The sequence below is a fragment of the Canis lupus genome, chromosome 8 (genome assembly GCF_048164855.1).
Source record: "Canis lupus baileyi chromosome 8, mCanLup2.hap1, whole genome shotgun sequence".
Classification (NCBI taxonomy): Eukaryota; Metazoa; Chordata; class Mammalia; order Carnivora; family Canidae; genus Canis; species Canis lupus.
The window spans coordinates 64,846,217-64,872,055 of NC_132845.1; the positions used below are offsets into that span (position 1 = coordinate 64,846,217).

Below are 25,839 nucleotides of genomic sequence, written 5' to 3' on the forward strand. Positions count from 1 at the left end.
TTTTACATGTGAAATTTACTGATAAATTTTAGTGAGTCCTTTAAAAATAAAAATTGGTTTAAATATTTTGGAGAAAATGCCTTTTTGCTTACATGTTTAAACTGGAAATTAACTTTATCATAAGCAAATACTCTGTGGAGCATACAAAATTTCTCATAAGTATAGCTCAAACAGCCATCCAAGACCAATAACATGTTTCCCAATTCATTACTTTCGGTAAAACTTTAGTAAAATATTAGCCATAGAACCCATATCCAGTGTTTTGTACCGTGTTGCCACAGGATTGTTGGTTTTCTATCATGGTTAAAAATATACTAGCATTTTTTTTTAAATGAATCAACATACAAGCATACCTTGTACATACAAACAAAGAGAAGCAGGGGAGAGGCAAAAAGCTTTTTGTTTTAGGACAAATGCAAGAGAATATGGATCTTTGTTAGTTCTGAGACAGTACTTGGTATTTGACTGCTGACTGTATGCACTCTAAAACAATTCCACAGATAAGACCAACAGATCATTTCTTGATTGTGTCCCAGAAAAGCCAAAGATCTACTAATTACTGTTCCAATGTCAAATATATACCCTATGAGTTGACATTTCAATTTAAAGGGTTACAGCTACCTCACCAGAACCGAGCTAGATGGACTTCTATGCTTTTTCTGAAGTTTGGTACACACTGCACCCACAATGGTATCCAATTGACAATTAATAATGAAGAAAACTCTTCAGGAAAAAAACCTAAAATTCATCAAGCTGAAAAACTTAAAATTAGTTCTACTTTCTAATAAAAATATACATAAAGTGCATCATCAGTATAAGGAGTTCTGATACCAGTTTGTATTGCAAATTTTCCCCAACAATGCATCAAACATAAATCCAGTCCAGATGTCAGGCATGGGTACAAATATAGTTGGAGGGTTTTTTTTCTGTTTTTTTTTTTCTCTTTATGGGTAGTCCTTTAAAATAGTTACCATAACTGCTGCTGACATATTTATAATAGTACTTCTAGCTTCATATACTAACCTGGACTTCTGATCAAGATTAGCCAAATAAAGTTACCAAATAAGGCTAAATCTAGTTTGAGTCAAATCTAGTTTGGCACCCTTCATTCTCCTCCTTAAGAATTTGAAGACAACAGGTTGAGTTGGCAGATATAGTTTATGGACCCTTGAGGTTGTTTTTATAGTTCAATCTGTCTTACTGAATTCTTGGTAACAGGAACGGTATTTGCAGGGAGAGCCGGGATATTAGAAAGTTCTGTCCTGGGTGTTTTCCACAAGGCCAGCACTGTCTGAGTAATTTCCAATGGAGTTGTACTTGTCTCTTTATGAGATTGTTCCTTTTCAAGTTTCCTTGGTCCTTTATGAGGTGAGAACGTCCCCTAGACTCCCACAATAGGATTAGCTATGTTTGTTGCAGGACTCCCTGAAGGCCTGGGTGGATGGTTTACCAGACGTGCTGAAGAAACAACTCTGGCAACTGTGGGCTTTGGTGGTGGAGGAAGGGCTAGTTGTGAGGCAGTCTGAGGAATGCTTTCACTCGATGCACCCCCTAAGCTTTCACTGGGATTCACTTGTTGCAAGGAAATTTCAGTAACTTGTACGGTGGTCACAGATGCAGCCATTACAGTAGGAACAGGACTATTTCTGCCCTGAGAGCTGCCAGTCACTGGGCTGGTCTTCATAGTGCCAGTAGGTGAGGGCACAGACATGCTGTCTTCACTGGCTGCAGACAAGTCAAGGCTGCCATCACTCAAAGCTGTCAAAGTGACACCTTCCATTGAATGTGTTTTCCGTTTCTGAAGCACATGATTAGGCAGTAGTTGATGAAGTTCCTTTCTTTTTAAATGCATTGCAGCAATTTTCATATCCATCTCAAACATCTTGCTATTTATTGCTTGCCTATAAACTGTATCTGTGAAAGACTGGATATCATAGGTGAGATCAATACTGAGAACGTCAGAGTTTTCTGGCTTTTTTAGCACTAACCCAATTACCCACATAGTACGAAATTCTTCCTTGTCAGGATTTTCCTTAGGTGCTGGAAATGACTGAGGATTCACATGCGCCAGAGTAATAAATTCATTCTTCTCCAAGCTTCCAACCAGGATTCGGATTTTTGATTCCACCAAGCCCACCCATTCAAGATGCTGTTTTTCTGTCGGTGCGCTTGCTAGAAGAACAATATAATGCTTATACTTTTGAAAGAAGCTCGGAGCTTCAAAAAGCTTGGACCACTCTGCCTTACTGAGCAAAATTTCATGTGTGATAGCAAGCCCTTGTTTAAACTCCTCAATCATGACCATCCTTGTCGAAACAGACACATTGTATGTGGAGTTCTGCTGTGGGTATGCTGGTGTGATTATGGGCATAAGATGGTACCTATCACTGGGATTTACTCTTGGGTCCCATACAGGCAAATTAAGATTCCGCTCTTCAGGCTCTTTCAGTAGCACTGGATTTGGCCACTCCCATTCAGAAAATACCAAGAAAAACTTCCGTACAAGAGTTGATGCTATAGCATTTGGGTAGAGCTGGCAAGTTCTTGCTACTAGCATGGCCCAGGAAACACCTCCCAGGAAGCCTAGTATATTGGAATAGATATTGTGGCATTTGGCCCACAGTTTGATGGCTCTCAGAGTTAACCTGAAGTTGTCAATGTTTGGTACTAGATGTAAAATTTCATCTGTCACCCGGCAACCGTTAAGGCTTCTTATGCATCTAATATCTAAGTTTTTAAGCAGACTGTCATCTCTCAGGTCCAAATCTTCGGGAATAGTCTGCAGTGCCAACCTTGCAAACAAAATATCAATCTCTATCCCATCAAAACACAGTTTAATAACTGGTACAAATGCTTCCTCAACAGCCCTTAAATCTTTTACTTCTTCATGTAGTTTCAATTTGTCATAGAACGAGGTGAAAAAGTCGCTCCGATCGACATGTCTCGGTGCAACGCACAACGCATCAATATCGGCACCTTTTGTATGTACTCCTAATCTGTAAGAACCAAAGGTAAAGATTTTCCCTCCAACATTTTCAATTACAGCTTGTGGAAGGCTCTTGCTTTCACTGATTTCTCGTATCCATTCCTTTACCAGATTATTTAATTTTTCCAAAATTAAAATCCTGCGCTGCAGTTCCTCTTCCTCTTCAAAAACCCCAAAGGGCTTCAGGGTTTCAATTAGCTTCTGGGTAAGTACGCAGTCAGTCTCCTTGGGGGCTGCTAAACTGATGGGGGAAGAGATGCCATAGTGCTTGGGAGGCAGCGGCATCTGTTGTGATCCCGGGGTTGTCACCGGAAACGGCATCATCTCTAGCGCCGGCCCTGCCACGCCACGTCCCCCGCCACCGCGACCTCCACGGCCGCTGCCCGGGTCATGATCCGCTGAGGCGGGAGGGGCGGGGCTCCTACCAGCCCAGGTCCAACCCGCTCCCGCTCCGCTCCCGCCGCTTCAAGCGCCTCTCAGCCGTCCCCTCGGCCCCAACATGGCGCCCGGGCCCTCGGAGCGGCATTCTAGAATGGCCACGCACGCCACGTATGTTACGGCGCCTGCGCGTGGCGCGAAGCCTCACGGGAGTTGTAGTTTCCGAGGTTCCACTGCAGGACCCTGGCGGGTACAGGTGGTCAAGGGGTTTGGCTTGTTCTTGGCTTCGTCCATACGGTTTACACACACCTACCATCTAGTCCCTTGATCACCATTTTTTCTTACGCCTCCGATCTATTTCCTCTCCAGGGGCAGCTTCAAGTGGCCTTCGTCCTACAGCGCATTCTTCAGAAACCCCTCGCAGCGAGGGTCTGCTGTGCAAAGCGCCTCCCATTGCATTCTTCGTGGTGGGTGCCTGGCTGGTGGCTTAGCTGGCTCTGCAACTCTGGGCTGACAGTTCTGTTCTTCCCAGCTGGAAGGTCCTACCTGCTGCCTCAGGTTTCTACGATTTCTGTTGAGAAATCTGCAGTTCAGCTGACCCACTCACCTCTCTTTTCCTAATGGCAGCTGTAAGAATCCTCCCTGCCCTGAGTGTCCTTCAGGACCGCCACTGGTATCAAGGGATAAACTTTTCATTTACCTTACACTGTGATTTATGGACCATAAGATTCGTGTTTTTCATTCCATGACCTTCGGAAGAAGCCAAGGCATGTCCTTGGACTATCCTCTCCACACCATTCTCTTGATTCTCTTCACGCAGACATGTGATAGAGTCACTGGGTTCTCCGTGTCTCTGAGCTTCTGTTTCTTCGTGGGTGACGCCACATCTCCCTCTCAACTCTCCAATTTTCTTTCAGTTGTAGTCTGCTGTTTAAGCCCATCACTGAAGTATCCATTTAAATACTTACATTAAAAAAGAATACTTACATTTTTAATTACTAAAACCATTATCTTGTTCTTTTCTAAATCTTCCCTGCCTCATTTTTAACTTACTTAATATTCTATAACTAATGGTTCCAATTCTTAATATTCTTGAGAATCTGATTTTAACTTGTTTTCTACTTACTCAGGCATCATTTCGTGTGTCTTGTAATTTTTGGATTGTGAGCTCATCTCTGGTGAGGCTTGGGATGCCTGGATGTCCTTCCAAAGAGGAATTGCTTTGTTTCCATGAGATGTCCTTGTACACTATCAAATTGTACACTGTAATTTAATTCCTTTTCCAGGGACTAGCCAAATCACCTGAGTAGTGTGATTTTGAATCCCAAACATATGAGAGGAAGGGTGGTTTTCAATTCTAGGGAAGAGTTTTTCCCACCCAGAGCCCACATAAAGAGAATACTTTGTCACCTCCTTTCCTCAGGTATCAGATTCTTCCTGTTCCATCTTTTCATTCAGTGTGTCTGCCATTCAAGAGTTGCAACCATATCTGGGGGTTTCAGTTCCAACTCCCTGCCTCTTTAGGGTTGTTTTTTGTTTGTTTGTTTTTTGTTTTGGGTTTTTTTTTTTGTTTTTTGTTTTTGTTTTTGTTTTTGTTTTTTGCCTCTTTACGTCTTGAAGGTCTAGGTCTCTTTCTTATGTAGCTGCTAAAGTTTTTTTTTAAGATTTTATTTATTTATTCATGAGAGACAGAGAGAGAGAGAGGCAAAGGGAGAAGCAAGGTCCGTGCAGGGAGCCCGACGTGGGATTTGATCCTAGGACTCTGGGATCACATCCTGAGCCAAAGGCAGATGCTCAACCTCAACCGCTGAGCCACCCGGTGTCCCTAAACTAAAGTTTCTTGATCACAAAGACTCGCAAATGCCTCCAGAGCTTATAAAATCAGCTAAGATTCTGAGGTTTCAAAGTACCTCTTTTTTTTTTAACCCCTGCTGATTTACTTGGTTACTCAACTATGCCTCTTAAAGGAGATTTTAAAAAATATTTCAACTAAGGAAGGTGGGCAGGGGGTTGGGGTGACTGGGTAGTGGGCACTGAGGGGGGCACTTGACGGGATGAGCACTAGGTGTTATGCTATATGTTGGCAAATCGAACTCCAATAAAAAATATACAAAAAAAAGATCAGAAATTTTAAAAATTTTAAAAAAATATTTCAACCAACACTTTCAGGTACTTTATATAGAAAGATTTTCTAGGATAAGTAATCCCACATATTGCAAGAAATAGAAGTATCTATTTTTCAACCCACTTCAATATGATTTGCATGCTCAACATTCCAGCAACACAGCCATCAGTAAGGTCTTTGTTGACTTCCATGTGCTTAATCCAATGGATCTAATGGTCTAAATTTTGTTTTATTTATAATAGCCTCTTCTTGGCCTCCATGGCACTACACTCTGTGCTATCTTGTACATCTCAGGCCTCCCCTCAGCCTAATTTGCTGACTGCTCCTGCATTACTTAGCCTCTAAAGTCAGTGATACTCTAGATTCCATATTAAATTATTTCTTCTTATCATATGTATATTCACTACCTAGATAATCTCAATTTTCACAGCTTTAAATATCACCTATTTACAGCTTAATATAAGCTTTTGTAACACATTCTTTTTTAAAGATTTTATTTTAGAGAGAGAGAGCATGTGCACAATGGGGGGACAGGCAGAGGGAAAGGGAGAGAATCCCAAGCAGACTCCCCACTAAGTGCAGAACCCAATATGGGGCTTGATCTCACAATCCTGAGATAATGACCTCAGCCAAAACCAAGAGTCAGACTCTGAATTGAGCCACCCAGGCAGCCCATAACAGACTCTCTTCTAAGCTCCAGATCCATATTACCTGACTTCCAATCTACCACCTCCATTGAGTATTTGAAACTTAACCTAGTTTAAAGAGAGCTTACTCTTCCCTATATAATTTGTTTCTCTCTCAGTAGTCACCATTCTAGTAAATAGCATCCCCATCCACCCAACTGTGCAGAGGTCCCTTCCTGATTTTGATCCTAAGATGGAAAGAAAAATACGAGTGTTCCTTGAGTGTCTTGATTAAAGGATATGATTGAATGAATTTGAGCAGCTGCCTTTGGGACTGGGGAATGTGGCACTCAACACCTTCCTCTTTCTTATACTCAACATCTAGTTCATTTATGAATATTGTTGATTCTTTCTCCAGAATACATTTGGGATTCATACACTTCTCCCTACCTATTTCCTCATAACTCTACTCAAGGTTACCATCAACTCTCATCTAGACTCCCATAGTAACCTAATTAATCTCCTATTACTGACCTTTTTGAGAATTTTCTACTAGGAGCCAGAGTGGTCTTTTAATCCCTTCAGTAGCCTCCCATTATACTTAGTCTAAAATACCTAACAACCCAGCTTGTCTTCCCCCTAACCATCTCTCCAGCCTCACTGCCCACAGCTTTCCTCCACACTCTAGCCACAATGGCCTTCTTCCAATGCATTGCATTTGCTTCACTGTCTCTCACCCCTGAGTCTGTACACAGTGCTCTTCCCTCTGCCCAGAAGGCCCTTCCCACCCCACCAAGTGTCTACTATTCTTCACCTGCTTAATATGTTGTCATCCTTGAGATTGGTTTAAATTTTATCTCCTCAGAATTCTCTTAACATTCATGCTAAATTAGCACATGTGCTTTTCTTCCATAGCGTTATCACAATTTGTTTTTTTTTTAAGATTTATTTTAATAATAAATTTATTTTTTATTGGTGTTCAATTTGCCAACATACAGAACAACACCCAGTGCTCATCCCGTCAAGTGCCCCCCCCTCAGTGCCCGCCACCCAGTCACCCCCACCCCCCGCCCTCCTCCCCTTCCACCATCCCTAGTTAATTTCCCAGAGTTAGGAGTCTTCCATGTTCTGTCTCCCTTTCTGATATCTCCTACCCATTTCTTCTCCCTTCCCCTCTATTCCCTTTCACTATTATTTATATTCCCCAAATGAATGAGACCATATAATGTTTGTCCTTCTCCGATTGACTTATTTCACTCAGCTTAATACCCTCCAGTTCCATCCACGTAGAAGCAGATGGTGGGTATTTGTCATTTCTAATGGCTGAGTAATATTCCATCATTATCACAATTTGTAATTATGTTTTCCCTGTGATTGTTTCTTTGCCTTTACTTCCCACTAGACTCTTAGCTCCATGAGAACATGATTTGCTTTGTCAACTGCTCTCTCTCTCTCGTCTCTCTCTCTCTCTCTATACACACACACACACACACACACACACCTAGTCAAGCACCTAACAGAGTAGCACTCAACAAATATTTGCTGATAAATTACTGAATGAACACAGAAAAATTCTTTCTCCTTCGAATCCCTGGTAATCAATAACCAGAAGACTTATTACTTGAATTTTGATTAGACAGAGGTCACTTTCAAATCTACATATTGTTACTTTTGGGAAATTATTTCATGACTTGGTTTACAGCTACTCGTACCAGTTGGCTACAGGGAGCTTCTATGGCTGCATGACTCTAGTACCCCACTACATTATAGGACCTTTTGATTTGAAGTGTTTCCAAAGGAGATTTTTGTGGGTCAGGGGCTCATACTCAGTGCCTAACGATGTGGAAGGGCCTCACAAGAAAGCACGCCATTGTCATGGCTGTCTTTCTGGAGAAGCTGCTGTCCAGCAGTGCTTACTAGGGAAAAAACTAGATATATCTACAAGACAAAAATTCCATTCCTTGGATAATACACTAAGAGAACTCTACACAGAACCTCTAGAGGGTGGGGTGTTTGCCATTGTTTGTAGTAGGATGAAGCTGGATGAAACCTCAGAGCCCATGACTTGGGGAAAGGATAATGTGGTATATGTATATTAATGAAAACTATGACTCAATCAAAAGCAATGAACTGAAATTTATAGCACCACAGTAGATCTTAATCTTATTACAGTGTCCTTAATTGAACAGAAAGTTTAAATTTTTACACAGTCAAATCCATCTACCTTTTCCCCTTATGGTTTGTGCCTTTTAAGTCATCTTATGAAATCTTTCTTTCTTTTAGCTGATGCCAATTATCCCAACACCATTTACAAAATCCTTTCCCTACTCTCTGTGATTCAACCCTACATCACACCAAATTCCCATTGAGTCAGTCCACACAAATCTGCCTCTCCCATCTCTACTGTGTTCTCTCCATCTGCTTGGATGTTTCTGCCCCGAAACCCACATGCCTTGAATTACCACAGTTTTAAAACATGTCTCAGAGCTAAGGAGGTCAATCTCCCCTATCCCTGTTCATCTTGTTCAAACCTATCTTGGGCATCCTTTCATAAATATGGACTCAGTCTGTGCAACAACAGCACAGCAAAGAAGGCGGACTTGGGCCTCATTTACTGCTTTCGCTCTGTACACATCTGAACATGTGTTCAAGACCTCTAGGAATATTTCTGCCACTTCAACCATCAAAAGGAAAAAAAAAGAGTTGACTAGCATTCTCTGTTTATGTGAATATATTATCTAAAACCAATAAGAGATACTATCCTACATGATTAAATATATCCTCCAAAATCTTTCCCCAAAATTATGTCACTTTTGGGAACCAACAACTATTAACATGCTTTAAATGTTAATAAAACATAGTTGTTAATATGTTAATACTGCTTGGAAATGCTTCACATGGTTAACTGGACCAAGTGAGATCTCTCTTCCCATTTAACCAAATTCCAAATTTTGCTTTTATGTCTACCTGTTTCCAGACAACTTTAAAGAGGTTGATTCATTTTGTTGCAATTTTGTATGACAGAGAAGGCATCAAGGACTAGGAGAATTTGTTGTACTAGTTAGAGAGCAAATGCTGGCTAATGGATTTTTTTTAAAAATATACTTCTTTCAGAATTTAAAAATCAATTTCAATAAAACTATAAAGAGGTTTTAGAAAATGAGTTAAGTGCTATTTCGTTTATACAATCAGTAGCTAGTCATGACAACCAATAAACATCCACTGTCACATTGTGAGCATCCCAACTGGGGGCCAAATGTAAAGAAAGATAAACTGCAGATCTAATGGCTAACAGATGTCTGGTATTCCTGCTCAACCCCTCCACCTGACACCTAATCCCTTCTGGCTCCAACTCCCCAGGAGAGCCTGCATCCCCGCAGGTACACACTTCCCTCCCTGCAATGTCCATACCTTAGCCAATTCCTCTTATATTTTACATCTTGTAGACATTTTACACCAGTTGTGACCTCCCCCTGTGTGTTCTGTGTTAAGCTTTGGAGGCTCCTTATATAATATGGCTGGAATCCCTGGGGAGGTGGGGGTGCTGCTGGCCAGGCCCCGGGGTAGGCACCACCCAGCCTAGGGGAGCAGGCAGTTAAGCCTCTTCCAATGCTGCACTTCAATGTGGAACTGAAGGCTGTGAACTTTTAAAAAAATCTACACAGTGAATTAAAGGATGAGATGGGCTGCGAGCAAATAACCATTTAACTTTATGTTCTCTTTGAATTAAAAATCCTCAAAAATGGGGATCCCTGGGTGGCACAGTGGTTTAGCGCCTGCCTTTGGCCCAGGGCGCGATCCTGGAGTCCCGGGATCGAATCCCACATCGGGCTTCCTGTGCATGGAGCCTGCTTCTCCCTCTGCCTATGTCTCTGCCTCTCTCTCTCTCTCTCTGTGACTAGCATAAATAAATAAAAATTTAAAAAAAAAGAGTTGACCAATATTCATTCACATATATATGGAATATATATAAAAAAAATCCTCAAAAATGTCTTTTAAGCTCAATTACTTTAGACTGATGAGAAAAGTTAGCAGTTGTCTTGCTTTTCACCAAATCACATACGATAAATGCTGCCCACAATGATTTTTATCCCTGCGAATATGCTTAAAGGAATCTCACACAAGACTTACAAGGCAGTTACTTCTTTTTTTTTTTTTTTTAAGATTTTATTTATTTATTCATGAGAGATACACGGAGAGAGAGGCAGAGACACAGGCAGAGGGAAGAAGCAGGCTCCCTGTGGGACTCAATCCTGGGACTCCGGGATTATATCCTGAGCCAGAGGCAGATGCCCAACCACTGAGCCACCCCGGCGTCCCTGCGAAATTCTTCAAGTTCACATGTGGGAGACTGAAAAAAAAAATCTAAAAAGGCTTATATGGCCTCCCCAGAAGCCCCAGGGCGAGCTCAGGTTTAAGATAGACACTCACAGGGCAGCCCGGGTGGCTCAGTGGTCCAGCGCCTGCCTTCAGCCCAGGGCCTGATCCTGGAGACCCAGGTTCGAGTCCCACATCAGGCTCCCTGCATAGAGCCTGCTTCTCCCTCTGCCTATGTCTCCGCCTCTCTCTCCGTGTTTTTTTTTTTTTTTTTTTATTGGTGTTCAATTTACTAACATACAGAATAACCCCCAGTGCCCGTCACCCATTCACTCCCACCCCCCGCCCTCCTCCCCTTCCAACACCCCTAGTTCGTTTCCCAGAGTTAGCAGTCTTTACAAGGCAGTTACTTCTAAACAAAAGAAGAAGAAAATCGAAATCGCCTCCTTCATCCTGAGAGAAGTTCTTAATGATCAGATTCATAGCAGAAGAGAAATATCAAAAGCACAGAGAGGTTAGGGGATGTGTGAGGACAGAATTCATGGTGCACAGTCAGTGGGTAGAGACACCAGAGGGCTCCCATGCAGCCTCAACATCCCTGTCTGTCATGGGGGTCCAGGCTCCATCTGCACATCCATAGATGGAGAAGTGGGAGGAACCACACACCCAAAGTCAGGCGCACTCAGAGATGACATAATCTGCCCCCACCAGCCACTCTGGGCCTGAAGGAGAGGAGAAGCTGGTGGGTTGCACTGTCAGGTGCCCAAGTGGCAAATTCCTTGTCACTCAAACCCTGGCACTCGCGGACTGCTGTCAGCACACCACCCTCTCTCCTCCCTGTCCCCATCCCCTGGCAAAGAAAATGGATTCCAACCCTGGAGTTTTAGATGCACACATGATGTGGGACTTCAAGAGGAGCTTGCTCTCCTTACATGCATCAAGAGGCATTTAATGAGCATCTACTGTATGACCCACACTGTACAGGCATTCAAAGGGTGGTTAGTCCCAAGGCCAATGGCTGAGGCAGAGATGCCTTGCAATGGCATAGCCTGCACACCTTGAGTCACAGAAGCTTTGACACACTCTAACCTTGCTTGATTTCCAGGGGACACCCAAAGCAAAGGAGGGGACCCTGCCTGCAGGGAATGGAACAATGACAAGTCTCTGAGGGCAATGTACACCACACAAAAAGGCACCCAGGAGCAGAGAAAGCAGCTCTGCATGTCACCCTCAAAACACTGGACTTTCAAGGCACCCAAGTACCTCAGTGAGCCAAAAGACAGAGGGTGTAGCCTGAGGATCATAAAGGTACATGGCCACTGGCCAACCAACTAAGCTCAGGCTGCTAGGTCCAAATTGTGGTTCCCAAGCAAGGGCAAGTTTGTCCCCAGGGACAGCCACCAATGCCTGGAGACATTTTGGTTGCTGCAGCCAGTAGAGGTGTTGCTAGCATCTCGTGGGCAGAGGCCTGGAACTACTAACTACCCTCTAATCTGCAGGTTGGCCCTCACAGCATACCATCGGCCTAAAATGTCAGTGAGGCCAAGCTTGAAAAATCTAGGCTAAATATTCTGCCACCCCAAGACACAAAAGAACCTTCTCTCGCCTTCCCAAGCCACTGATAAAGGCCACATGGCCCAGCTGTCACTCCTCCCCAAAGTGCAGGGAACCTGATTACCATCTGTATGTCAGTGACAGGACCCAGAGCCCTGTCTATGCTCCTGATGCTAAACACCAGCCTTCTGGGGATATGCAAGTAGGAGAGGCCTTGCCGCCCCACCTACACCAGCAGTCTCTCTCCCAGAGCGGATGCACAATATTTTGATACTCTGGAAATCAGGGGGAAGCTGGCAGCTGTGAAAAGACAGTGTTTATGAAAACAAAACCCAAAGTGCCTGAGTGCATTACTATGGGTGCATAATAATGGTCCAAATGGTTAAGGAAAGCCCCAAGGATTCTTGCTCCAATGCCTCTGGGAAGCATCTGGCACATCCTCTTTCAGGCTTTGATTCTGAGGGGACCCCAACGAGTCAGTAGGAGAAGAGCCTGGGGTGAGTTCCCGGCACCCACTCCCAGCTGCTCCTCAACTCCAAAGAGCAGCCAGGATGCATGCCTTGGGCATTGGCTATAGCTCATTCTGAAACCAGTACCAGTGAGCCCAGACTCACTAATGACTGGGGTGAGTCCTTCACTGTGACAACGGGGAGTGGATTGGTGAAAACCATGATGGCAGTGCTCAGTAACCTGAAGCCTGAGAAGGCCGGTGTGAAGTCACACACAGATGCACGTGCATGCACACACCACATATAACGCACACATGTGCACATATGTACGTGCATACACGTGCACATAGGCACGTACGTGTACATGCACACGCAGGCAGTCCCTTCCCCTTTCCACCACTTTTCCCAGATGAGGTAGACTACTGGCTCACTGGAAGAGTAGGGTCAACCTCTTCTGCTCTTTAGGGGAAAGAAGAACAGAGAAGCCGTGGAGCACTGTCCCACAGTGGAATTCACCACCATCCTAAACACGAAAACGCCCCATCTCTGTAGGCACTGCTTTCACCTGTGCAAATGCCACCACACAGCCTCATGCCCACACACAGGCCAGCTAGGCCCCACTCTCTAGAAGACAAGCAGGCCCTGGGGGTGCGATGGGCAGCATATAAAGCAGGAGACACGGGGCAAAGTCTTCCCGAGCAGCCAGACCAACAAGCTTGAGATTCTTATTATCAAACCTGGCACAGAATCCTCAACAGACATGTAACACCCCCTTCAGCTCTCTGGGGTCAGTTCGGACAAGCCACAGCCTCAGCAGGCCTCACCGCGCTGTCTTTACTGTCACAGGCAAGGGGGAGAGCATGGTCAGGAGGCCCTGGGGTGCCCAGACCACACCCCAAGAGAAGGCCAGCAGCAAAGGCTGACTCCCTGGGGTCTAGGAGGCCTGCTTCAGGCAGGTAACACAACCCGCTTCCAGCCCGAAGAAGTGTGTCAGTGAGACTGGTCCTGTTCAATAGACTCTTTATTTGAAAGGTTTTGCAAAACCAACACCAAGTTGAATAGGCCATGGGCAATGGGGCCTTCTCTTGCCTCAACTCACGTAAAGGGAAGGCCATCTGCAAGGGGCTGGTGAACAAGAGACAAGATCCCATGTCGGGAGATGGCATCTGGCCCCCGGTTCCCCACCAGCCATCATCTGTACAACACACAGCAATCTTTCCAAGGCCCTGGCTGAGTAAGGACAATGACCATGAGCTGAACACCAGTGAGGCCCCTCAGCAGGTCTGCCTGGCCTCGTGGGAGGCAAGACAGGGCCAGACGAAAAACCAAAGCCTAGGCCCGCAGGGTGGGGGTGTTTGGGGTGCTGGTCCAGAGAGGCTTGGAAACAATACCAACTCCACCTGGGCCTGCTTTTAATCATCATTGCATGCCAGTAACTCCCAATGTCATCAGGGATTAACTCCCCCCGTCAGAAGGAACCCCAACTCTGTCCTCCACACACTTCTGCCTAGGAGCACACAGAACAAGCTGCTTACTACATACAGGAAACAATAATGATACGGAATTTCAACTCCTTGGCATCTGCCAAGCACCATGCTAAGTGCTTTTCTATGTCACTAACATGAGGCTGAAGTCATGCCCCCATTCTCCAGATCAGGAAACTGAGGCCACAAGAGGTGAGCTACTTTGCCTAAAGTAACAGAGGGTCACTACTGCTAAATGCCAGTAGTAAGACTGTGAGACTCAAAGGTCCCATCAGGCCTGAGTGACCCCAGCCCCTGGGAGACCCACTGACCCACCACCCTGCTCCTTTTCACACACTGACAGTACAAAGCAGGCCCCAAAGCAGAAGCAGAGCTCATGAAAATGAACATTTACAACACCTCAGAGACACACTCAACAGGTCAGGAATGCTCAAGGCCCCTTTTGACCCTGGGGCATCATGAAATCAAATGATAACTCAGGACAAGTCCCTTTTTTTGCATTAAGCCACCATTTCTCCAGGAAATTAAGAAAAAGTCAAATATGATTTGACATACGTTTAAGAGTTGTTCAGCATTTGAAGAAAATTATGATTTATGGCATTTACCTATTAAGGTCATCAACTTCCTGCCAACTGAACAATAGACAGACGCAGAGCAGGGCCCCATAGGTTGCCAAGTGCCCCAGGCACCCACAAACTCATGCACACTCGGTGCACCCTGTCACCTCTGAAGACTCGACTTCCTCCCCTGTCCTTTCATTGCACTGTCCCTAAGACTCACCCAGTACTGCAGGTACTACCGGACTTCCCGTAATACATGTGCCACCTCCACTGGCACAGCATGTATGGTGTGCGCTTGGCACTAAAGCACATGACTGCAAGATGGCAGCAGGAGCCGCTAAAGCACCAGCATGTGTCCCGCAGCATAGATGAACTGCAGTCTCCACGGCAGCTTCAATTAAAGCAGTGAATTTAAGAAGTCCTCAAACGCCATCACGGAGCAAACACACCTTACTGAGCTTTCCCCCAAAGAGATCCCTAAGCCTCTGCCTTTAGGTTCTCCCCCCACCAGCCCCTGCTTTCCCTGAGTCTTCTCCCGTCCTCACCTGCAGTCAGAGTGTCCACATCCTTGGCTGCCAGCTCTTCCACGTCTGACCTCTTTCTTAGCTCAAACCTCCGGGACAAGCCTTCTCGGGGTTTCCACAATTCCTGGATCAAGAGGGGCTTCTCGTTATCCCCAAAGACCCGAAAGCATTCAGCCTGCCACTGCTGCCCAGGGTCACCAGCCTGGCCCACCACGTCACACAGCACATACTGGCTGGCGCACTCTGGGCTCAAGGCATAGCGCTCCAGGGCCTCCTTCACCAGCTCCTGGGCGCTGGACATGCCGGTGGCCAGGACGCTCTTGTAGTGGGTACCCGTGCAGACACTGTCCCCGAACACCTTCAGGACCCCAGGGGCCGAGAGCTGGGTGGAGAGTTCTGCAGGGTCATCGCTGGCGCCCAGGCTGGAGAAAGTGGTGTCCAGGTCTCGGTACTTGTAGCTCAGCGTCCGGGACAGCACGCTGGATAACAGCTGGCTCTGCCGCTTCAGCTTGCTCTTGGTGGGTGGAGACATGATGAAGTGGGTCCCATAAAACATGGTGGGCCAGTCGTCATGGACAAGGACTGAGGGCTCTGGCCAATGACAGGGCAAAGGCTGTGTCCTGGGAGAAAAAAATAAGGGTTAGCACTGACCATCATGAGTGGCAAGAGCAATCAAGGCTCAAGTGAATTTTGATAACTCAATAAGCCACCCAGGGTCTGGTTTCACAACAGAGCCAGCAGGCATGCTACATCCGGCCAAGTGCCACGAGCACCTGAGTCAGAAAACAGTTGAAGCCAGCAGGAACCACAGGGGACAGAGCCGGTTCCAATGGCCTCAAGCACCCTTCAAGGAAAGCCATTACCGGGAAGTACAATGAGGTCACCAAAAGGTAAGACAGGCTCTGCCATAGGGTTCTGACTTCTGCGGAGAGCCGGGCACATACGCCCTTGCGGCAGGCAGCCAAGAAACAGTGGCAGCGGGCATGTGGATGAGCGTACTTGCCTAGCAGAATCGTGCAGGGCTGGCCCCGTCCCGTAGGAGGCAGCCCACAGAGGGCAGCAAGCCCAATCCCCTTAAGCTCAGCCTCTCCTGCACCACAGCTTCTAATACGGGGAATGAATCCCAAGCACAAATGGATCCAGGCAAACAGGCAAAGTCACAGACACGTTAACAGAGTACTGAGTAACCAGACATTCTGCACATAGATCCCCAATACATGGCTCCTCGATGACTGGCCGTGGCCTGGAAGAGCTGCTTCCTCAGGATAGCAGCACTACAAGGTCCACACGAGTACAATGGACACAAAAGGGCTCTTCCAGAACCAGGGGAGGCATGAGTGGAATGTATGCATTCCACCCACCACATCCAGCCTGGTATTCAGGCCCTGTCCCAGCCAGAGATGCGATCTTGCTGGGGAAATTAGAAACAGCTCAGGGACGCTTTGGTGTGTCATAAAATCATAATTCTGATGCACCTGGAGCTCGAAGGACCTAGAATTCTAAGTTTACCAGGTGCCCCCTGCTCCCTGCCCAAGCGCTGTGGGAGCAAGAAGGCAGTCTCTGCTTCATGAACAGAGACTTTGCAACAGGCAGAGGACACTGCAAAACTGTACCCACCTCCTGACTACTGCATCCCGCTTCTCTGCTCACGTGCTCACCAAACCCAAAAGCAGACCAACCAAGAAATGTCTACTCTCTCAAGGCTCTGGAGACAGTGGCGCAGGTCCCAGTGAGGACAGCAGTGGGCACTGGCCTCTGTGACTGGGAGAAAAACGGCACTCAGCTGAAGTCAGGGTCCTGTCCTGACCCACTCCTGGCTCCACGGGCACTGGAGAAGGCTTTCTGGAAGTGAAGCTGTGTGCGTGGCGTAGGAGAACGTCACTGAGAAGCCCCCCAAACAAAAGGGCCCACACAGACCCCAAGGGAACCCACAGTGGACCTGTGTTTGGGCCTCTTGCTAGCTCCACAGAGGCTTCTGTCACATTTTGTAAGTCTCTCACTCCACCCAGGGCTTTCGTTGAGGAAGCCTGGAAGCAGACCTGCCATTCAACTCCTCTAGACCAGCCTGGGTCTGTCAGCCACCATACATCCTCAGAGAAGCCCCAAATCTTCAAAATGGTTCTGACAGCTTCTTGCACCAAACAGCAGGTTCCAAATACTAATGTTTGCCCTTTGGGGGTGGGTGGAGGACATTCGTGTTCTATAGCCTGTTATTTATGCTTCCCCCCCCTCCCCCGCAAAGCTCTTTATTATACACCAGCTTCCTGAAGCCTAGAACTCTCTTAAAGCAGTCAGTGTCCTAAACAGAACAAGCATTTGGGGTTCTCTCCAGTCTCCATGAATCAGGGCTTCAATTCTCTCCCTCTGAGAAATGTGTGACCCATCTCCTTGTGAAATTCTTTTCTTTTTTAAGTATTTTTTAAAAGATTTTATTTATTTATTCATGAGAGACACACACACACAGAGAAAGAGAGAGAGAGAGACAGAGACACAGGCAGAGGGAGAAGCAGGCTCCATTGAGGGAGCCCAATGTGGGACTTGATCCCGGGACTCCATGATCATGCCCTGGGCCAAAGGCAGTGCTAAACCACTGAGCCCTCCTTGTGAAATTCTAACTCTGGCCTCCCTGCATGGGCCCACCAAACACAGCTGAAGCTTTTTGGATAGTACCTGCATACCAAATTTGCACGCCACACCAGCAGCCCATTCCGATGTGAGCCTTCTGAGAGTTATACAACCCTGCATCTCAGGACACCTCAGCTCAGAAGCCTCTAGGGCCTTCGCAAAGTACCTGAACCTTCCATAGACGCCCTGCTTACCTGGCCCCCTCCTCCTCCAAGCATTGGCCCCAGGGTCTTGACCCAAACCCAAAGTGGCCCAGAGGCTTGGAAGCTGCTGCCTTTCGAAATGTCTGAATGTGAACTTAAATTTGATGTCCTAAACTGCAAGGAAGGCACCCAGGTACAGCATAGAAGGGGAATGCTATTCTGTGCCTGGCACAAGGTCCAAGTTCTGTAAGGTCTGAAGCATATACAACTCTGCTTTAATAAACAAGAAACAGAAGCTTACACAGCTGCTAGGTTCCCTCCCAGGGACTCAGAAACGAGCTCCCCTCCCTTCTCTTCAGCAGGATTCCAAGGCAAAGTTAGCAAAATCACATCAAGAGGAGAGAAAATGTAGGACAGACTGTGATCTATCTGTTCTCTTCAGAAGCTCCTTCTTAAGCCCCAGAAGTCCCAGCAAATACAAATCCTGGTCTATCTGGCCAAGGAGCCTTTTTCTCCTCATGGTCATTCTCTCTGTGGCCACTTTCAGAGAGCAGCCACCAATGGTGGCCACGTGTTCCCTCGCCAGCATCCTTCACAATTGCAGAATGCAGAGGACGACCTAGTTGTCCCCCTGTGCCAGATGGTCCCTAGCAAGGGCCAGAGCGCAGGTACACCCTACAGAGTGGGGTGTGCCCTGGGTAACTCAATCTGGGTTTTGGAGGCATGACCTGTCTTTCTCTTTGCTGCCCACTCCTCTTTCACACAAATATTTGGGGAAACAGGACCAACCGTGTAGGACACTTGCTATTGCATCTCTCAGGCAATGTTTTTCTCTTGTTCTCCAGGAAGAATCTAATTTCTGATGAAAACAAGCTCAAGTCACCCCAGTGAGTGCAATGAGTGAGGTCAGTGCCGGGCTGACGAAATGGGTGGAGACACATGGCCAGCCCAACACCACAATGTGGAACTCATTAGAATTTCCACCAGGACGGGGAAGGAAGAGGGTAGACTCTCAGGCTCTGCTTTATCCGCACCATCCATAAATCCTGTTTTGAGAGCTCTAGCCAGAGCAATGCTTTTAAATACAAAAATAATTTAATCAGATGTAATTCTGACATGCTACCCTCTTGAGAGGGGCCTTTTTCCACCGATTGGATTAAGGACTGGCTCCTCTCTGGAATGCACAAGAGGTGCTAACTGGAGACACCTGTAATCACCCTCAACTTGCAAATTCTTTTGGGCAATTCAGATTAACTAAACACTTAACAGGGAGTGAGTGTGCGTGTGCGCGCGCGTGGGGGGGGGGTGGGGGGGTGTTGCTGAGCAGGCGGGTCTGCAGCCTCCCACCATCAACCGGCTCCCTGGTGGGAAAGAAGCCAGTTTCTTCCTCGGAGGCCCCCAGGAGCTCCAGCTCAGCATCTGTTTTCTTAGATGCAGTTATTTGTCGAGGGGCTGGAGGTGGTACAGAAATAGCTGGGAGACAATGCTTTCAGCTGGCACACGAGTGGGGGAACGCGCCGCCGTGTGAGCAGGAAAACCAGCACCGGCTGTGGGCGGGTGGAGGGGGGATGTCACGCCGACCCTGGAACGAGGGCGCGGCCCCGGGTGCCCTGCTCCCCCGCGGCGCCCGCGCTGCCCGACGCCCTCGTAGGGACCACCAGGGAGACTGAGGCCCTGGGGTGCCCTGCAGTGGTGGGGCCGGACTCCCGAGTCCCATGGCACCGCTGCCGCAGCCGGACCCTGGAACCTGCAGGGCCGGCCGCCCTCACCCGCGCTCGCCCCCCTTCGGGTCCCGCCCCCTCCCCACCCCCGGAGCCGCGCCCGGGCCGGGACACCGCCGGTCTCCATGGCAACCGGACAAGCCTGGCCGGCCCGGCCCGGGAGATGCCCCGTGAGGGCCGCGTTGCCCCAGCGCGCGCCCCGCGGCCTCCCCGCCGGCCGGCTCTGCGCCCCGGGACCCCGGCTGCCGCTCCTCGCGCACCCTGCACTCACCTCCGGCACAGCCCGCCGCCACCGCGTTCCCGCGCCGCTCCCACACTGCCGTTAACCCGCGCGCCCTCGCGCCCTCGCCCCGCGCCCCGCGCGTGGCGCGGCGCCTCCTGCCGGCGGCCCAAGGGACGGGGCGGGGCCTGTGAGGGGGCGGGGCCTGTGAGGGGGCGGGGCCTCCTGCCGGCCGCCCAACGGACGGGGCGGGGCCTGTGAGGGGCGGGGCCTCCTGCCGGCCGCCCAACGGACGGGGCGGGGCCTCATGGGGCGGGGCCTCCCTCTGCCGGCCACCCAATGGATGAGGACAAGTCCCCGGGGGGGGTGGGGCCTTGGTGGGGGCGGAGCTGGTGAGGAGTTGGGCTGAGCGCCAGCGCCACCTGCCGGCCAATTAATGGATATGGGCGTGGCCTCGAATATAAGGGCGGGAGGAGGCCTCCCGGGGAGGGCGGGGCTAACTGAGGAGAAAGGGACCAAGCAGCCCACCCTTGCCTGCAGCTCAAGGGGTGGTGCCTCTGCAGGAGGAGCGGGGTTGGTTTCTCCCGAGGCCTCTTCCTTGGCCTTCTCCTCCGTGTCCTCCTATGGGCATCCTTCTGTGTGTGTCTGTGTCCTAATCTTCTGTTACAAGGACGCCAGTCCTAGTGGATTAGGGCCCACCCCAATGACCTCATTTTATGACTTAATCACCTCTTAAAGGCCCCACCTGCAAATATAGTCTTGCTCTGAGGCGTTAGGGGTCAGAGCTTCAACCTATGAATTTTAAGGGGACACAGTTCAACCCTAACACTCATCTTCGTCACCTGGCCAATCCCCACTCTTCCTTTAGGACTCAGATCAGGTGTTATTTATGTGGTAGCCAACCTCCCAGGAGATCCCCAATGATTCACACCCTCTGGTTTTCACACCACTGTGTGGTTCCTTCTTGTGCTGGATAGGGCTGATCTGTGTAATCACTAAGATCTCACCAAAATGACAGTGTGACTTCTGGAGTTAAATTATAAAGGATGTGGCTTCCTTGCTCTCTCTGGGATCACTCACTCTAGGAAAAGCAGCCTGTCATATTGGGAGAACACTCCAGAAGCCCTAGAGAGATCCACATGGTGCAAAACCAACAGCCAGCACCAACCTGCCATCCACATGCATGCACCATCTTGAATGTGAGTCCTCCAGCCTCAGCAGCCTTCAGTTGAATGCTGCCCTGCCCAGCATGCTAATTGCATCTCATGAAGGACCCTGAGCCAGAACCATCCAGCAAAGCTGCTCCCCAATTCCCAATCCTCAGGAACTGCGGGATGATATATATGTTTCTTATTGATTTCACCCACTGAGTTTGGGGAAGTTTGTTATGCAGCAAAAGATAGCTAACACACCTTATCCAGGAAGGGCTCCCTGCCCCCCCACACTTGAATCTACACCCCTCCTCTGCACTCCCACTGGTTCACATTATATCAAACTATGTTCCTTAAATGCAAATGAGATGTTACTCCTCAGCCTATGCTCCTCCATGACTCCCCTTTGCACTTAGAATAAGCAGACCTCAAACCCTACCCCAACTGTCCCTGCTGCCCATGCCAACGCTCCCTGCATCACAGCACTCTAGCCATACTGAACTTCTGTTCTCAAATGCACTGTTCGTTCCCACCTCTGAAATCTTTCCCCTTGCTGCCTCCTCTTCTTCAAATACTCCTCCTCTTGTATCTGCATGCTGGCACCTTCCCCTCGTTAAAAGTCAGCTCCACTACTCTCTCTGGACTCATTCTCTTGATGGCCTCCATCTCATTACTTGCTTTATTTAATGCATAGGCATTTATCACTATTTAAATGTATTTGCTGTGGGGCACCTGGGTGGCTCAGTGGCATCTGGCTTTGGCTCAGGTCCTGATCCCAGCGTCCTGGGATCTAGTCCCGCATTGGGCTCCCTGCAGGGAGCCTACTTCTCCCTCTGCCTGTGTCTCTGCCTCTCTCTCTCTCTCTCTGTCTCTCTCTCTCCCTGTCTCTCATGAATGAATAAATAAAATCTTTAGACATAAACATAAATAAATAAATAATAAATAAATAAATAAATAAATAAATAACTGTATTTGTTGGAGTATTTAACACCCACTGAGGGTTGTGTTCTGTAAAGGCGGGTACCTCACCTGCCTTCTTTAGTGCCATGCTGGTGCCTACGAGGTACTCAATAAATACTAGCTAACTACGTAATCAAAGGAATGAATAAATTTCCACCCATTTCCTTCTCATCCCCTCAACTGGAAACTTATCAAGGGCAAGAACTGAGTTTTATTAATCTATGTATCCCTGCGCCGGGCCCAGAGGCAGGTGAACAAAACAAGTTTTTGAGCTGCAAGGTTGACCATCTTTGGAAATCCATGGAATAAAATGGAATGCCACGAGAGGGCAGCAGAATCCTAGGACTCAATCAAGGAAAGGCACCAAGAAGCCCAAAGAAAAAGCATCTGGTTAACACCAAAGGGCAGGTTCCCCAAGAGATGACCTGTCTAGGGGCAGAAAGACTGGGCTCTGGGGGGGGGACCAGAAGGGAGGAAGGACAGGTAGCAGCAGGCACGTGGACTTAGATCCCAGTCTTTCTTTCTGTCCAAACAAGTGATTTAATCCTGGGATCCCATTCTCAATGAACTCAGCACCACAACCCACAACAGCAGTGCTCTGGGTTCGGCCATTCTTTGTACACTCATCAGGCAAAATTCACTGTTACTTTCCTTGCTGTGTCATATGTTGAGCAACTTCCAGTCAACAATGTAGTATACCTCCTGGCACTGGGGATATACGGGGTATCAGGTCTACAGAGTAATGATATTTTATTTTATTCAGTTTAAAGTTGATATGTCTATTCTGATGTAGAGGCATTTGCATCTGTAGCTTGGGTAAGATACTTAATTTGAAAACACAATTCAGGGACGCCTGGGTGGCTCAGCAGTTGAGCATCTGCCTTTGGCTCAGGTCGTGATCCCAGGGTCCTGGGATCGAGTCCCACATCAGGCTCCCTGCACGGCACCTGCTTCTCCCTCTGCCTGTGTCTCTGCCTGTGTGTCTCTCATGAATAAATAAATAAAAACTTAAAAAAAACCACGATTCAATGTATGGAGATGGGAAATGAAGCCAGGGGTAGTAGGTGTGTTTGATTGAAACAAACAAAAGGCTCAGTTCTGTTCAAATGGATCATGTCAAATCACTTTACACTTGAGTATTTCATCTGTTGCATAGAACCTGAACCACTTACTTGATTGTCAAAGATTTTAGCTCAGGTGGGACCTAAGAAATCATCTACCCCAGTGGTTAATAAACTATTCAGGTGGGGAAGCCTCGAGGCCCAGTCTCGGAACTGGGGAACAAGTGGGATAGTATTTCAAACCAAGTAGAACTTAGGATCAATGTCATTGGCCAAAAATATGACTTTGTGATATGATCACAATATAAGATCACGAACATGAGCATATGTAGCCTCAAGAAACACAGTGTTGAATCAAATATGTTTGGCTGGTTCTGACATTTCCATTCACATTAATTTTTTTTTATTTGTTTACTTGATTTGATGACTGTGAGAATTTGTTATAGAAAGTACCATTTAGTTTGTAATGTATGTATGAGAAAAATAATTAAGATTGAAAAAATACTATGCATTAACTTTTTTGAAATGAGAATTGAGAACAAGTGGCCATTTTTCAAATTGGGGAGAAACAGCTTAGTCCAGCTGGAGATCATTCTAGTGCCCAAGACACACATGAGAGCCCTTAATCTAATTCCACATCTACGCTGAAGCCATGAGAGGCTAATGGACTTGCCCAAGAAAACAAAATTTTATTAACAGATCACTTCTTCCTTGTTAAATCACATTCAAGAAGATGTGCAATCAGGATAGGTTGGGAATACTAACAGTGATTATTTCTGGGTGATGGAGTTTGAGGCAGTTTCCAAAGATAGATAGCCCTATCAATATGTCCACATCCCACATGCTCCTCTTCCACTGTAACTCGAACTCTCCTCCATCAGGTGGTGGAGAGGAGGTCTGCCTTCCCTTCCCCTTGATCTTGGGAGGACTTTTTTTTTTTTTTTTTTTTTTTTGGGAGGACTATTTAGCTGTATCCACCATAGAACATAGGAGAAGTGAAGACTTCCAAAGCTAGATCATAAAAGATCGTGTCTCCTACCTGGCTTTCTTTCTCTTGGGACCCATCTGCCTTGTTGTAAAGGGAAGCCCAGACCAATGGGGAAGTCACCTGGTGTGTATTAAAATGTCTTTGCTTTTGATGTTTTCATATCTGGGACCTTATAGCAACCATGGGAAGACTGCCCTTCCCAGGGGTAGCCAATCTCTGGAGAGTAAACAACTCACCTGCTAAGATATACCTTTCATATGCAAACCAACCAGTCGTTTCATATGCAAAACAACCAGTCTAGAGACCATACCTCCCCACCTCCTCTATTGGGCTTAGACTCCAGACCAATATTCCCCTGTCCTCATCACCCCAGGACTAAGTGTCACACAACTAGGGTCAGTCCCTATGCCCCAGAGCCTGCTGAAATTCTGCAAACTAGCCAACCCCAAATCTGCTAATCCTAAATGTCGTCTGTTCCTTCCCTCAGGAGCCACAATAAATCTAGTGCCTATGATTTTCTCTGGTCCCCTCTGTCCCCTGATGGGCCCTGAATAGGTGGTATCCTATGCCCCCTCTTCCTGGGAACTCTGAGGGACAAACTGTCTTTTCAATGTCAATCATCCCCTGATCTCTTGGCCTTGCCATAAAATCTATGTTTTGAAACAGGATATATGGTCATTCAGGGCCCCAGGAACCTACCAACATCACCCAACAGGATCTGTGAGTGAAAGCACCTTGGGGCAATTCTCATGCCAGCCTTCACATCCTCCACCTGAAGCCCATACTGAATTCACAACTGATGGAAGCTGTGAGAGATGCCGATGATTACTGATGTTTTAAGCCACTACAGGGACACCTGGGTGGCTCAGCGGTTGAGCGGTTGAGCGTCTGCCTTCGGCTCAGGGCATGATCCCAGGCCCTGGGATCGAGTCTCGCCTCAGGCTCCCCTGAGGGAGCCTGCTTCTCCCTCTGCCTGTGTCTCTCATGAATAAATTAATTAAAAAAATTTTTTAAAGCCACTATATTTTAGGGTACATTGTTTTACAGCAAGACAGCTGATGCAGGGTTTTTAATTTACTTATGCTTTCCTAAATAATTCAGGTTATCTACAGTGAACAGAGACTGCTTTGATAAAAGGAGTGAACAGACGTTATTTTTAAAAAGACAGCTGGACAAGAGGGAGGCATCTTGGATTTTTATTTTTTTAAGTGCTTTCTACTCCACCGCAAACAATAACATTCACCGGCAGGATTATTCCTCTTTACTACAAATGTTTATCAAATGTTGTGTTAATACAAAATGGCAATTTCACAAACACAGAGAGAGTCCAGTACCAGCAGGACATTTTTTAAAAGTCATGCCACAGATGCCAGTCTCCAACGTTGTAGACACAATAGGTCTAGAAAAACAAGTGTGACAGTCAGAGCTCCTGCTCCCCGCCCCTACCCCTATCCTCCCAGAAAGGCCTTCATAAGCAACAGGAGTGGGAATATGCCTAGTAAAACCTGGTGATATAAACAGGGCTGGCGGGCGATCCGTTCAGCAGGATCAGGGCTCAAAATTTGAAATTGGAGGCACAATGGTTCTTGCAAAATTGGGTCCATTCATTTTTCAAACAGATTCGCTGTCTCCCTCCTGCCTTCCCAGCCCTGCCTGAACTAAACATTGACACACATTCCTGAGGTCTCTGGGACCATCCTGCCCCAAGGTCCCTTAGAACATGGGGCTAATCACCAAAACAAGAGACCCAAAAATCTGGTCTTGTATTCCTCTCAGTGGGGTCAGGGTTCTGAGCAGCCAGATCCTCTAAAGCTCCTAACTTCTTTCTCTTTAACTGTTCCCATTTGCCCTTGGGCACCCAAGTTTCTGAGGAGCATCATGCTGACCCCACCCCCACCCCCCAATCACAGCGACTAAGTACCTAGTACCAATGCTCATGCCTTCCCAGGACAGAACCAACTAGAACA

The 25,839-nt window shown here is 47.3% G+C and overlaps 2 protein-coding genes across 13 annotated transcripts in view; both read right to left on the minus strand.

The window, feature by feature from the left end:
- Nucleotides 1-25,839, minus strand: part of LOC140638837 (monocyte to macrophage differentiation factor 2-like) — a 127,126-nt gene that overhangs the window by 49,295 nt on the left and 51,992 nt on the right. For 10 of the 12 annotated variants that reach the window (XR_012035795.1, XR_012035796.1, XR_012035797.1 and 7 more), the window contains one exon: nt 15,025-15,623. Coding sequence is in view for 8 of the 12 variants with exons in the window: in XM_072836855.1 (XP_072692956.1) it covers nt 15,025-15,623 (599 nt within the window). In the remaining 4 variants the exon portion in view is untranslated. Of the gene's footprint in view, nt 1-15,024; nt 15,624-19,763; nt 19,876-25,839 lie in introns of those variants that run through there. The other 2 variants (XM_072836858.1, XM_072836861.1) reach the window with 2 other exon arrangements.
- PAPOLB (poly(A) polymerase beta) lies at nt 872-3,503 on the minus strand. Its single transcript, XM_072836852.1, has one exon. It carries the CDS (start codon nt 3,308-3,310, stop codon nt 1,382-1,384), a length of 1,929 nt encoding a protein of 642 aa, XP_072692953.1. The 5' UTR covers nt 3,311-3,503; the 3' UTR covers nt 872-1,381.